Source organism: Aphelocoma coerulescens, chromosome 17, assembly GCF_041296385.1.
Source record: "Aphelocoma coerulescens isolate FSJ_1873_10779 chromosome 17, UR_Acoe_1.0, whole genome shotgun sequence".
NCBI classification, from domain to species: Eukaryota; Metazoa; Chordata; class Aves; order Passeriformes; family Corvidae; genus Aphelocoma; species Aphelocoma coerulescens.
In genome coordinates this window covers 4,857,080-4,871,491 of record NC_091030.1, presented here as the reverse complement: position 1 = coordinate 4,871,491, position 14,412 = coordinate 4,857,080, and the positions used below count along the sequence as shown (strand labels likewise).

General features: G+C 47.0%; 1 protein-coding gene across 1 annotated transcript in view; it reads right to left on the bottom strand.

Moving 5' to 3' along the window:
* The window catches only part of COL27A1 (collagen type XXVII alpha 1 chain), a 190,635-nt gene that overhangs the window by 81,710 nt on the left and 94,513 nt on the right, over positions 1–14,412 (bottom strand). The window contains exons 11-13 of the mRNA XM_069031565.1: positions 14,049–14,093; positions 11,716–11,769; positions 10,473–10,517 (exon numbers count right to left, since the gene is read on the bottom strand). Of these exons, the coding sequence (XP_068887666.1) occupies positions 10,473–10,517; positions 11,716–11,769; positions 14,049–14,093 (144 nt within the window). The remainder of the gene's footprint in view (positions 1–10,472; positions 10,518–11,715; positions 11,770–14,048; positions 14,094–14,412) is intronic.

Here is a 14,412-nt window from a genome sequence, read left to right as displayed (position 1 = left end):
CGCACCCCGTGCAGCACTTTGGAAAGCAGTGGGACACAGGGACATGTCGGACAACCAGCCTGCCTGTCCTCATCCAAACCATTCCTGCCACACCAGCACAGCTCAACAAAGCCAAAACCCCTGATCCATAAACCTCACTGCAGGGACTATATCAAAAAATGGATTGTCAATCTGAATTATTTAGTGCTATCTACTAGCAGGATCATTTGAACTGCACCCCCTTCTCTCAGGATAGCTGGACAGCACAAAGCCTGTTGGAGCCCATGCAGATGCTTAATGGAGCTGATCGGAGATGCCTGGTGAATTCATTCCCTTTTAGCTTGCCAGAGGAACAGACACTTCCAAACTCATTACAGTCCACACCCCAGAGCTGTGAAAGGCCATGTTTACTACATGAAAAAGTCACCACAAAAGACAACTTCATCTCATTACATCCAATACAAGTTTGGAAGACTTCAGACAATTATAGAGAAGGGAGTGGAGGTACTGAGCCAGAGCCAGAACATGGTGGTGTGACACGTTCTCTCTCACTCTTGGACAGATCCTGTGCTCCTCTAAGCCACCCCAGTTCCCTGCTGTGACCAAATCCCAAAGCAGCTTTCTCTTCCCTGTCTTGCCATGCTCTGTCTCCTGCAGGAAGAACTTGAACTGGGAGTCAAAGTAAAAGTGCTTTATCCCCTTCTCTGGCTTGCCAGAAATACAAAGGAAAACACGGGCACGTTCCGGAATACCTGAGAGGTGAAGAGACAGGGATGAAGCAGAAAGGGAGAGGATGCCCTCTTTTCCTGCCTGCTTCCCTGTATACTTACAAATACTGGTTATCTGGCAAAAGCAAATCTAAGGGAAGTGGATTGCAATGGCCAATGGCAACACACTTATCTGAAAACCCATCGGCAACAACAAAAACTGAAATGATCACAACAGCCAGAACAGGAAAACTATACTGGGAAACTCTGTCATCCAAGACCTCCCTTGACCTTTGAGGGTTTACAGAGCAGAAGAGGTAAAAAGTTACTTCATAAAATCTAAGGTGAGAGATGGGACACCTATTTAAGTCAATCAAAATTTTGCCACTGACCTCAGAGCCATCATTTCAGCTCTTCTGTACCAATTGCCTACAGTACAAAGGACTGAACCAACACAAGCTACTGCTTGCTTGGATTCAACACTTCTATTTTGTGGGAATCACTGTGAATAGGAAAGTTGTCTGCCTTTCTCCAGCTAGGCACTACATCCCTGAGGCTTGTGTGCATGCCAAGAAGCTGTGGTAAGCAACCACTGGAAACAGCCTTCTGCCATCTAGAGACAAAGATGTCAAATATAACAAGAAGGCAGGGGGGCTACAATTTTCTTTAATGAAGAAAAGGGGGAAAATAACTCTGCTACATGCTGAATCAGTCAGATAAGAAAGAGAGATGTGCAGGGAAAACTCATTGCTCAGGCAAGACACAAAACCAAGAAGACTGCCAGAATATTTTGCTGTTTACAGTCATACGACTTGCCAAGGAAAATATGAGCGTGCATAGACTGATACTGTACTTACGCTGCTGCAGATTTCAGTCACAGCCTTCACCATTCCCCCAGCTGCATCCTTCCTTCCTCAGAGGGCAGAGTTGGGCATGGAGTGACCCATGGATGCCACTGAGCAGCAGTCTGGCCCTGTGGCTGCTGAGGTGTCTGCTATGGAGCTGAGCTCTTGCCAACATGAGATTTTACCACTTTGAATGGTACAATGAAAACAATATTGCTACAGCAGCATAGTATCAGCTAGGGGAATGCTTGCTCCAGACTAAAACACCGTCTTCTGAATTTGGTTTAAAACTGTTGCAATGTGACATAAACAGTGTGCTCCTGTGCCAGAATAAAAGAACCCAGATAAGGAACTATTTAAATGCATGTTTCACGCGTGTGTTTCATGCCTTTTTATGCCTCAGTTTCCAGTATTAACCTTGCTGCTTAAAGACAGGAAATTTGAGGCACTTGGTGACAGAGTTAGTAAAAGTCTAACTTTTACACAGCTTTTCCAGCACTAGATCTCCAAATATCTAGAAAACCAGATTATTCCTGTGTTTGAAAGGCAGAGCTGAGCACCGGAGGCCACTTGGCCAATATTACCCAGCAACCAAGAGATTCAGCAATAAAACCTGTTCACAGCATGCTGTGACTGCCCACAGAGCTCGGGGTTCTGTCCATTCTCAAGATGGGATGGAAAAGGGTCAAAGTGGGAGGAAGCTGAGAAGAAAAGCAGAACAGGCCCAGCACAACACTCACCACCAAAGCCCCATCCTTGTCAACACCTGACTGTCCTTAACACACCATCTGCACTGCTGGTACCAGCAACCCCCAGCCCCAGCTCACCCATTGCTGGGGTGGTGGGTGGTCCCCTGGTACTTTTTGGCCCAAGCTGTAAAACAAACCCGGAGGAGGAGACAAATGGAAAGAGCAGCTTCAATTCAACTAACCCCAGGCATCCTAGCCCAGCAGTCAAGCTTAGCACACCAGTATTAATAGGTTTTGCACTTTAAATGAGGCTAAAGCTGGTGGCTGTGGCATGGAGCAGGATATTTCAGCATCCATACAACCTACAAAGACCCAAACTAGGTTGTGAAAGCTATTCCAGCACAGCTCTTGCACAGCAGGAAACAATCAGCCGTCTAAGCCCCTAATGAAAAAGAAGCACTTTGTTTCCATGGGGTAAGTAGTAGCAGTTTAAACCACAATAACAGTTCCAGTGACCACAGTGTTCTAATTTATTGGATCTCACATGTCTGTAAAACCTATTTTTTTGGTGCCTCTCCTGCCTAAGCCTAAAGGAGAAAGATGTTCCCCAGGAACAGAACTAGCACTGTTCAACTAAAACCAGCAGCCTGCAAGTTACAAACAGACTTTGTTATCCCACTGGTTTCATTCCCCTAAGCAGTGATACCTCTGCTCTCCCATGCACTGCTCCAATAGCCTGAGGAGCCCCAACTGAGGGGGAACACATGGGGCAGGGAGCTCATTTTATGGTGCTGGCAGACAGGTGGGTCACAACTGGCAGTCCATTACAGGAGACTTTTGAAAGAGATTAAAGGGTCCAGCAGATTCAGAGTCTCCTGTGAGTGCAGAAGGGGTTTTGGTACAGAAAATCCATCATTTTTCAGCGTGCTGTTTTTTCAGGAGAACTAGTCCCTGGAAATCATGCTTAAGAATTGTGACAGCAGAGGAAAACACCCCAGTGAAAAATATAGAGCCATGCATCCTGCCTGCTCTGTGGGAGGGACAGGACAGACAAGGAAGGACCAGGACAGGGAAGGGAATAGCAAATGGCAGCAGAACTAGGAAGAAAATGCTTGACTAAGAAGTTTTGCTGGCCAAGAGCCGGCAGGGTGCTCCTCCACAGCGCTCCAGTCAGGTATGCCAAAACTTTTGGCTCTATCTCACAGCTGGGAAATTCAGAGAGGAGGTGGCGGAAAACGTCCAGCTGAATGGATTTCACATTGTCCAAAGGAGAAGTTCAACGAAAGAAGCAAGATGATGCTTGGGGAGGAGTTGGAGAGAGAGCACACAAACAGGTATTTTTGGACTAACAAGATCTGGGTGCTCCTGTGCTCCCCTGTCCCCAACCCAACCACAACCCAACCCAATTTGTCCTCGCTGCACTCGGTGAACAGAGATACAGAGAGATAGAAACTGATTTATCCCAGGTTACACTGAGAAGTCTGAAGCTGAAGCAGTAACAAAGTCTCTATCTTTGAGATGTTCCAATAGTGCCTTAATTCTATTTCATCCCCACTGCCTGCAAAGGGCATCCTTTCATACATCAGGAGACTCCTGCTGAGAACAACCAGACCTAGACAGACACTGGAACCAGCTCCTCCTGCATCAGGGGATTACATCCCCCTCCACCTCCCCTCCCTTTCTTCCTCTGCTTAAAGCAAACAGAGCAGCCTGCCCTTTCTGCTGGCTGTTGTCAGCCAAAGCACTGCTCCTGGTTGGAGCAGACGCCACTGCTCCTTGTCTCTTGTCCCTGGAAGCAGCTGTCTCCTGGGAAGCAGGGACCGGTGACACACACGGTGTCCTTTGCTCAGCCAAAGTCCTTTCAGGTGTTCACGTGTGGGTGGGTGTGTTGTATGTATACAACATCTGATTCAGTTTAAAGCACTTTCCCTGAAGGAGTAAAGGAGGCAGTCTGGCAGCTGCTGCTCCAAAGAATCCTGGCAGGTCTTCACGCCAACAGAATCGTTCTCCAAAAATAGGATTTTATTTTCCTGTTGGCTGAAGGTGAAGCTGCTCAAACCAACCAGCCCTCTTGTCTTGTCTGCAAAAGACTCTATTTGCCAGTTGGCTCCAGCCAGGTGAATCACTGCCCAGGAGCCTCCCCAGGGATGGAACTTGCAAGTCAAACAATTTAAGTAAGGAAAAAGAAAAAAAAAAAAGGTGGAGGAGAAGCAGGGCTGAGGGTGAGAGAAAGCATTCACTGGAAAAAAAGAAGGCGAATAAAACAAACAAGTGTAGCTTATGTTGGCAGCTCACACCTCTGAGAGAATTCCTGGTGTGGACAGCAGACTGAGCCCCTCCACAGGTGAGCAACGGGTGGCTCAGCCCCAGCAGGAGTCACCCCAAAGGCAGCCTGGCAGACCCTGTGCTCCTGCTGTGCCTCCCAGCAGCTGCAACTCAACAGCTACGAAGGGACCTCTGCCTTCCCCTGGGTCTAGGCAGTTTTCAATCCTGCAAAGAGGAAGATGCCATCCCCAGCTGGGTATAGAGTGAGGGTCCTGCTGCAGCTCTGCTCCTCTGCCACCTGAAAGGAAGCTTTGCTCTCTCCCCCGGGGGACGTCACAGCTCCGTGTCACCTCTTGGGACAAAGATTTCAGGGCATTTCTAAACATAATTCTCCCTCCAGCTGTGGGAGCACAGCAGGAGCAACACAACAAAAATTTCCTGAAGCCCCCCCAGCAAACATCACTCAAGCGAAATGCCAGCCCCTCCACACTCCTGCTCTATTCCTTTTTCACTGGTACAGGATCTTTTCCCAACCTGCAGAGCTCTAACCAAGTTACCATTGCACAAACACGTTGGCCTAATGCCACAGACCACCGAGCCTGCCACTGCTCCTCCTTATCTATGGCCAACATTTCCAAATCAAGCAGCCTCCTATTCAAGAAAGTCAAGCAGCTGTAGGGATCAAAATGTTTTCAGACTCAGAGGTGATAGTTGCATTATTTTTTCCCTATAATTTCTAACGAGAATAATTTTTGAGCTTTGATTTATGAATAAGCTTTGCCCTGAAGGATTAAAGATACCTGGGAGGCCTTGATTCAGTTCGTCACAAGATTTTTGAATGATGATGGATAAGTCTCCTAGGAATATTCTTGGAAAAAAACCAAATATATTTGGGATTTTTCTTTTCTTTCAATGGAAGTTATAGTTCTTGGCACCTTTCAAACTCTTTTCCCTGTGTTTTCAGTAATTTGTTTTCCCCATTCTTAAAAAAATGAAATACATACTGATATCGTCCACCTCTCCAGATTATTTGTATGGTGTAATCATGGACATAGGAACATGTGAGAAGTAATCATGCAAGCACCTCACCACAGAGATTTGGGAAACTCCAGACATGTGGAACACAGCTCAGGCCAAAAAGAGATGGTGACATTTGCTCTGGGCTCATGCCTGCATTTCAGAGTGGTGAACCAGGCCCAGAAGGGTGGAGAGACCAGACCAGCTGCCCAGCTTTAGTGTCCAACTTCAGCATTGAAAAAAGTCACAGATTGCTCCAACCACATCTATTTAAAAAATTTAGGTTAACAAAGCAAAAAAAAAAAAAAAAAAAAAAAAGCAAAGAATTTACTTAAATGGCTAACAGGAAACATCCAATCCATGGGCTAAAACTCTCATTAAAAGAGGAGCTCTGTTCATGGCTAGTTTTCAGGACCTCTACTGGACTTTTCATGCAAACAGAATGATTAAAAGCATATTCTATTTTCTAATTAATCAGTTCCTGAAAAAGGCACCAAAAATTTGGTGCTGTGCTGGGGTACTGGCACAAAACAGAGCTACCCAAGTCCTGTCCATTAGCTCCTACAGGCGACTTGTGCTCCTTTCTGCAGCTCATCTTGTGGATTTGCCTCTACACACAGGTCTTCAGCCCACACATTTCTCCACTGGCTTTAGCTGGCCACATCTAAGAGTACTATGAAGTGCTGTTACCAGTTTCCCAAATCTCAGCTCATGTGGTGCAGGAAACTCTTGGCTCACTCCAAATGCAAGGAAGGGTCTCAGCTGCATCCAAAGTAGAGAAAAGATTGGAGCAAGAGAGGAGCTGTTTATCCTCTTAGTTCCTACAGGGAGAAGCAACATTTGTTTTGTTGGTGTTCTGTGGTTGTGCCAGCCTTTCCAGGCACATGGCAGAGCATGTCTTCCCACTGTTGGCATGGACAACAGCTGAGCCTGTGTACCTTGGCAAAGCCCCACGCTCTGACGCTCAGGATTGATTTATCTCAGCCATCCATCAAAAGGTTTGGGGAGGCTACAAAAGAAAAACCTTGCTGACCCAGAGGCAGCCCTGCTTTTGGCTATCCAGAGTCTCCCATGAGGCAATTGATGCCTGTTCATACGATGCAAGAGCCTACTCACGCTGGTGGGGAGGGCAGGAGTATCACATGCCCTTCTGACAGCTGATCAGATGAAGAAAAAGCAATATATTGAGACTTGGTGTTCACTAGAAGCAGGAGTTAATGCATGATAAGTAAACACAGAAGAAGACAGCACACATGAAAAACAGCCTGGTGAGAAGGTGCCACTGTGTCACAAGCTGAGAGCTGGAGATCCTGCCTGTGGTCAGCTCCTGGGAAGTGGACGCCAGCTCCAGCACCCTGGCATTGCACTGGTGCTCCCAGCAAACACTGAGGCTCGTTCCAGTGGCTGCCAGGTCACTGCTGGCTCTCACAGCCCCCATGCTGTGGGTGACAGGAGAGGGACACTGCTGGACTCACTCACATGCTGATCTCTATTACTTCAAATCCATGTGCCATTTTATGGCACCTCTTCCTTGACACATGAGCTGTAATCCTTGGCATTTCCACTCTAAGCTTCAGCTGCTGAGCTCAAAGGAGAGCTCTCCAAGGACAGTGCTCCCTGGTTTGCACAGAGCCAGAAGAGGCAAGCAGCTTGTGTGCACTGCATGTCATGGAGAGAAACCAGAACAATGACCACAGAGATGGGCAGGGAAGCAGAGATATCTGCTTGTGGTGTTAATGGCTTGCTTGTGCTGCTGTTATAAAATCCTTCCAGCCTTGGGGATGGTCTGATCCTGTGCTGTTTTGTGGACCCTTTGGGCCAGGGCTTTTCTTTCATGAGGCATTTGCATGGTACCTGACACAGTGAGGCTCTAAGCACAGCACCAGCAGCACCACCAGTTTCTTAGAAAAATATAAGGAAACCTCGGTTATGTTTGACTGACTTGTGAATAGACCTCAGATGAACCTCAAAATTGCTAAGTATGTCTTTGAATTAAATTTTGCTCCTTCTTTTTTATCTCTTTGAAAGAATACCACTAACAAAACAGATTGTAAGCAAAAAATCATAGATATAAAATAGCACAGCTGGTACAGTACTGACACTCTATGTGAAAAAGAGAGATATAAGCACACATCAAAACTAAAGATGAACCAAAAAAGAGCTCAAAGCTCTTTGGATATATTTCCTGAAAATTTGCCTTAAAATCTTTTCCTCTAGCAGGGCTTAAGAACTTCTGAAAATATTACACTCTATTTGAAGTTTAATACAATCTGCAGTGCAGACACTTCTGATTGTGGCTACCCATCTCCCACAGCATAAGGACAGCTTGGTGTTCCTTGAGCTAGTTCTATCTCCTACTCTTCCTATGAGTCATTTCCTACAGTGGCAGCACAGCTCCTTCCTAAAGATGAACCAGGACTGACACATTGCCTCTGCATGGCAAGACAGGGTATGAACAGCTTCTCTCACTCCTTCCCCCAGCAGCCCTTATGGGGTCTTGTTTTTATAATTTTTTTTCCCAGCTGCTCAACTGAACACCATAAAAATCCACAAAAAATACCATAAAAAGACAATTTTTTTCAGCCACTGCACTGGCAAGACTGAAGGTTTAAGCAAGCAGTTGCATCAGCTCCAGCCCCCCAGCCCACCCCTAAAACAGGCAGATCCAGAGATGTACAGACTCATGTTATTTCAGCCTCCTTCCTGCACTGGACTCCAATCATACCTCTCCCCCCAGCCCACCCCCAGCCCTCTCCTTCTCCAGGGCCCATCTGTTGGGATGCACTGGCCTCCCGTGTCACTGATGTTGGGCAGGGAGAACCGAGCAGGAGGTGGAGTCAGCTGTTTTCACGACAGACTCACCACATCCCCCACAGCTCTGCAAAACTTAACTTCCCTGGAAGGATTTCAAGATCTGACTCATGTCCAGTTCCTCTATTTTAATCATTCCCTCTTACATCATTCTCGGAGGCCCACCATGTCACATGCAACCTCCCCCAGCCCCCCGCCCCTCCTCGGCTGAGCACTGATCTGCTGCCAACTCTCATCCCAAACAAAGCCAGGTACAGAAATATGTGTGATACCAACTCCCTCCCTCCTCTCTAGAGCATTCACCAGCTTTGATGGCAGCTAATAAGGGCTTCCAAGAGCTCCCCCCTGAAATGACAACACTGAGATAGCACAGGAACAGCAGCCACGCTGGCAAACCTAAGGGTGCGGGGATGGGAGAGACCAGAGAAATCCCAGAAGGCTCACGAAAACCCCAAAGCAGCTGGGAGGCAGCACTGGCCAGGAGATAGGTGTTGGGAAGAGAATCAGGTCAGCTGGCTCCTGCTTTTCATTTCTCCCAGAGACTTCCTGAATAACTGTGGATGTCACTTAATCTTTCTGTTCAAGCTCGGAAGTACAAATTGTCAGCATCGGTCCATTCAAGATTTCTTATTAAATCTGATATCATAAAACAGGGATGGAGCCAAAACTCTCTGAAGGAGCCAAGCAGAACAAAGGTGCTCATGCACAGCCATTTAATCCCTTCCCTAGATCCCAGCATAAATGCCTCCACGGCTGAGAGATTCCCTGCTGATCTCAGGGGAGCCCCTTGCTTGTAGCAATGACCGCCAGACCGAAACCCCTGCCTGGAAGATTACAAATCCTGGCCAACCAACAGCTGGAAGGCTTTGAGCCTGCAGCGTGCTCTGTGCAGAGAGAGCAGAGAGCAGAGCCCCTGCACCTAACGACAGCTGCTGTGTTTGTTTTGCCCTGGCCATTGAGTCATGGTTACACCACGGGCTCTGCACTTATTCATCAGGGGGGTTTCTGGTGCAACCAGCAGCTTACAAAAAATCTGGTATAGATTTCCAGCAGCCCTCCAAAAAATCTGCTTGACTGCTCCTCATCCCAGGCAGAGAAGGACAGGTGGGATGGACATGGCACTGCTGAGGTGTTTGCACAGCTTTCACAGTGAGAACATCAGCGAGCGGTGGGCGTGGGACTCCTGGGATGGACTCCAGGCAATGGGGGCAAGGGGAAAGCGCTGGATTTTTCTGTGTGTGGGTGAGTGGACATTTTGCAAGAAGCCTGTGAGTGCAATGATGTCCAGAGGTCAAATGAAACTCAGGCTAACATGAAGGACAAGGTGCAAAGGCAATGAGACACAACAGAGCTCCAACATGCCTGAGCTCTCTGCTGATTCCTGGAGCCAAAAGCTTTATCCAACTTCCTGAAGGAGGCATACAGAACTGCTTGGAAGAGGGTTGATGGGGTAAAGTCTTTCCTTTCTGTCCTTTCCCTGTTTCCTCTGCTCATTTCAGTATTTTTCCCACTTGCTCTTGCTTTTTGCTACAGTCAGCACTGTCCCCCTTGTTCTTCTACACAGCTCTCACAGCTGTTTTCAGCCCTACCTGCAAAAACCTCTTCCTCCTAGCTGAGCTCTCACATCTACCTGGTCTCCTTGCTCCTCAAACACATCTTCCCCAATTTGTTACATCACCAAGGACAAAAAGGTTCCTATACAAAACCACACTTGCATTACACAAACCAGGATGAGAAAAGAGTTGGAGAGAGTCACAGCAAGAAAAGGATAATGTGATGGAACTGGTGGGAGTGCAAAGCAGGAGATGGAACAGAGCCAGTACAAACACCTGGGACGCTGCAATCATGGCTGGGAATTAAAAAGTGCATCCAGGGAAACAATTGGCCAGAGGCAGGACAGGAGGGAAGATGTTGTAGAAGAAAATCTAAGAAGTGTGAGATCCAAGGGAGCATGGAAAAAGAGCGCTAATGCCTATGAATTGAGCAGAGCATGGAAGAAAGGAAGAGAGCAGTGTCTCTATCTTTGGTTTTCTTCCTGCTTGAGAAGACAGACATGGAAAGGTTTGTTTGAAGATATGAAGGGACCCAGCCAAAAGCCAAATGTCTTGTTTCCAGTTTCATTCAACAACATCTGCATAATAGACGAGGAAAAACTTTACCGGCCTACCCATCTTGCCCCTCTTCCCAGGAACTCCAGGGATCCCCTGCAAGGAAAAAACACAGAGAGGAGAAAAAAAAAAAAAAAAGGTTCTGGTTGAGAAATCAAACAGCCAACCAACAATACAAAACAAAATGAGAAGAGAAAGGAGAATGCAAAACAGGCTAATGACTGCAGCATTGTTTGGGAATCAAAATTGACTACTTGCAGTCGGCTGCGAGAGCAGAAGACAATTAACCTTCACCCATTATCTATGGCCTCCCGAGGACACGCGCAGGCAGCACCCCCAGGCTGGGGCTGTGCTTAGCAGGAGCAGTCATTAAGCTACTGGTCTGGAACCAAATGAAGGCCACCGCCGAGGCACTTGCTGCAGAACTTCTGTTTATGTTTCTTATTTAGTTATACAAGCATTAAATCAGCATTGCCAGAGTGCAGGGCAGGCCCCTCCCAGGCAGGCACACACATGCTCACTCCCACATGGTCCCAGGGCCTCTCTGGTTTCTGCAGCTTGCATTTGAGGGAGAAAAGCCTGGAATCAAACAGTGTTCATCTTCCAGTGACCTTTCTTAGGAGCTCTTGTAGCAGGAAGAGGGGGTCCTTGGATGGGAAGAGATCAGGCAGTTGGGAGGGAGGATGGGGAGATGGAGAGTGGAAAAGCAAGGGAAAGCTCTGTACACTCGGGTTGGGGGAAGGCACAATGAAAAGGATGGGAGGAAGGGAGGACACAGCCACAGCTACCCACTCACAGCCCCATTCTTGACTGCCCAACTCAATGCAACTGGAAATAAAGCCATTTTCAGAAAGCTACTGTCTCTTCCAAAAGCCAGGCTCTTTCCAAACATCTCCAGTCAGATGCGGAGACAGAGTGGCTGGGAGGTCATTCCTGTGGGAGCAGGGAATCTCCATGTATATTCTCTTCATCCTGCCCCACCTCACCAAGATGAACTGGCAAGGGGGAGAGGGAAGGCAGGTTTTTAAGTGAAGGAGAATATAGAAAAACTCCTCTGTAGTCAACAGTGAGGTCTGATAGCCCTGCCTGAAGCCTGGGTTCTCCTCAACTGAATCTCAGCATTATACAGGGACATAGGTCTTCATTCAAGGGTAGGAAGAGACTAAGGAAGGGATAGTTAAGCATTAGGCATGCTTGCCTCCTTCCTCAGGAACTAGACATAGAGAAGGTTACATCAGGCTCTGAAGAACTGTATTCAACCAACACACCAAGGTTTTCTTCACAAAATACTCACTCGTTCTCCATCAGCCCCCGGTAGCCCAAATAATCCTGGGAGACCAATATACCCCTAAAGAAAAGAGGAAACAAGTAGTCAAATATGTTTCTCCATTAGCATCCAGTCAGTCTGTGTTTCCTGAAGAGCAGAGCAACCTCCAGTGTTGGTCAGTGGCAGCCATGATGAAATAAACCTTGAGGCAAGTGTATATGCCCATGGACTGCATGGTGCTGGCTTCCACGATGTAGTCCAAGGGCACATACCCTCACACCAGGGATCAGGAGGACTCCAGGCAGGAAGAGGAAACCTCACCTGGGCTGGCTCTACGCGTACCTGAGGGAAATGGAGCTTTGTTTGAGGTTAGCAAGAGCAATAGCAAAAGTAATCCACAGACCTACACCTCCTTTCATCTCCTTCTTTGCCTTTGACACTCATTTCCAACTGTCCTGTTGCACCAAGCCCTTTCTGTTTGTCTTCTGTCAGCTGGTGGTCACACACTGCAGCCCCTTTTGAGGCAAACCCCCTCTTTTCCCAGCACCAGGGCTGCCACCACCCTGCAGTCAGTCCTGGCTCTGCCCAAAGCCTGTCCCTGCACCACCAAGACCTTGTGCAAACCTTCATCATCCCAAGCACTGAAGGCCCTGCCTGGGCTGGGAGAGGCAGAACCTGACATTCCAGGCTCGGGGGATTGATGTGAAGCTAAACTTGTACATCCACACAGATCCAAACTATAGGGAAACCACCTTTGCACCAACACATTTCACATAAAACCTGCTGCTTCCACACTCATCAGAAACATTGTGTTTTCAGGTTTCTCTATGGCCTTGGGGTCCTGCTGAGACAAGACATGCTGCATAAAACACTGTATTTCCCTTCCCTTGCCACAATGGCAGCCTTGTGTTTAATCCCTTTACTCAGCAGCCTGGACAAAGTTACCTTGTGTGCTGGGCCTCTGCAAAGGCCCGACTGGTGCCAAACATGCCGAATCCAGAGGAAGTGAATTTCAGCTGGGAGCCCCCTCCGTGGCACCTCACTGTTACAAGAGCCAAGTGCTAACATTGCTTTTCTCTCATCTTTCTTTCTCCCTCATTGCTAAATCTCTATCTGCCAAGCCCACCAAACTTTTTCACCAGTCCATCACTCCCAGTGTTTCCTTTAGACACAACACCAAGCTGGGAAGTAATGCTACATTAAAATGATCCTGTCTGCCTTTGCCTCCTGAATCCTAAAAGAAACCACATAACTCCCGAACTTTTCCTGGAGAAGGAAAAAGTAGAGGTGGAGGATGAAGAAGAGTCCAGAAATGCACAAAATGCACATATCTTACCTTAGCACCCAATTCTGATTGACTGTGGTTGAACTGAGAAAGGACTTCCTTGGGTATTTATAAATATTTCAGTCCTCAGCACTCAGGGGTGCAGCATGGAAAATAACTTTCAAATCTTACATTCTGCATATCTACCACCCAATAACTACACAAGGCCCTGGTCAGAGCAGTGAAAGAGGTGCCCTAGGGAAAACTTCAGCCCTTGCAGAAGTGGGGTGAGCAACTTGTGCTCTCAGATTTTCCTCTCTCCTGCAGGAACTGAACATGCCATCTCCCTTCCCAGCTCAGGAATACTGCTAGCTACAGGGTCAGCATTTGTTTATTCCTTGCAGTTTTCCTAATGATGAAAGCCAGCTGCTTGAATTTACTGCATATAGAGAAAGCATCACATGCTAGAGAAATGGGGGGGGGGTTTATTGGCTTAGAATCTCATTGTGAATTTATAATAGCAGGAAAAGAACAAAATGTGATTAACAAGAGCCTTAAGAAGTAACAAAAAAAGAATCCTTTGCAGTGAGAATAAAACCCCAGCAATTATTTTTGGTGAGTAAAACCAGGCAGGACGGAGATATTGTTTTTATTTGCACATGGCTTCAAGATGCTGGCTTGCTGTTGTGCATAATGATATAAATAACTCCCAAACCAGGCCTGTACCCAAATAAGCCCATATTCAGCATGGTCAAAGACCACTGAACCACACTGATTGAAACTAAAGAGGCCTTTGGGACATGGGGCTTGCAGGCTGTGATAGGAATTTGTAAGCCATTCTTTCCTCTCCTGCAATGTGAGCTCTGAAGGGGCTGACTTTATCATCGGCACTATTGGGGAACCTTAATCATGGTACATTCCATGTTTAATTTTAAAAACTTAACAGTGCTTCGATAAACAAGCAGTGCACATTTCAAATCCCCCAAACTCAACAAATTAAAGCAACTAGCTTCCACATTGCAAAATCAAGCGTAATATTTCTTGAGAAGCCTTTGATAAAAACAAGCAGAGAAAAGCCAGATGAAAGGTTGCTTACCCGAGTGCCTTTTGGGCCAGATTCCCCTATGGGGCCAGGTAAACCCTAGAACAGAAGGGAAAAAACAAAGACAAATGTGGACAAGCTTTAACTTAAAATAACGAGGAGTGCCAACCCCCCAAGCACCATCCCTGCATGGTTCTGCTTTAAGTGCTTCTTAAGGCTCTTAAAGCTTTAAGTGCAGCACGGTTCTGCTTTAAGGTTTTGCTTTAAGAGTCCAAGGAGTATCAACAAAGGAGAAAAAAAAGACAAAATGATACAAATAACAGATCTCCCATTGTTGGGGAGCTGGGACTCAGCAGAACCTGAGACTGCTGCACATAGTGAGCCTTCCCTGGGGCTGAAGCAGAGATTTCTGATGATA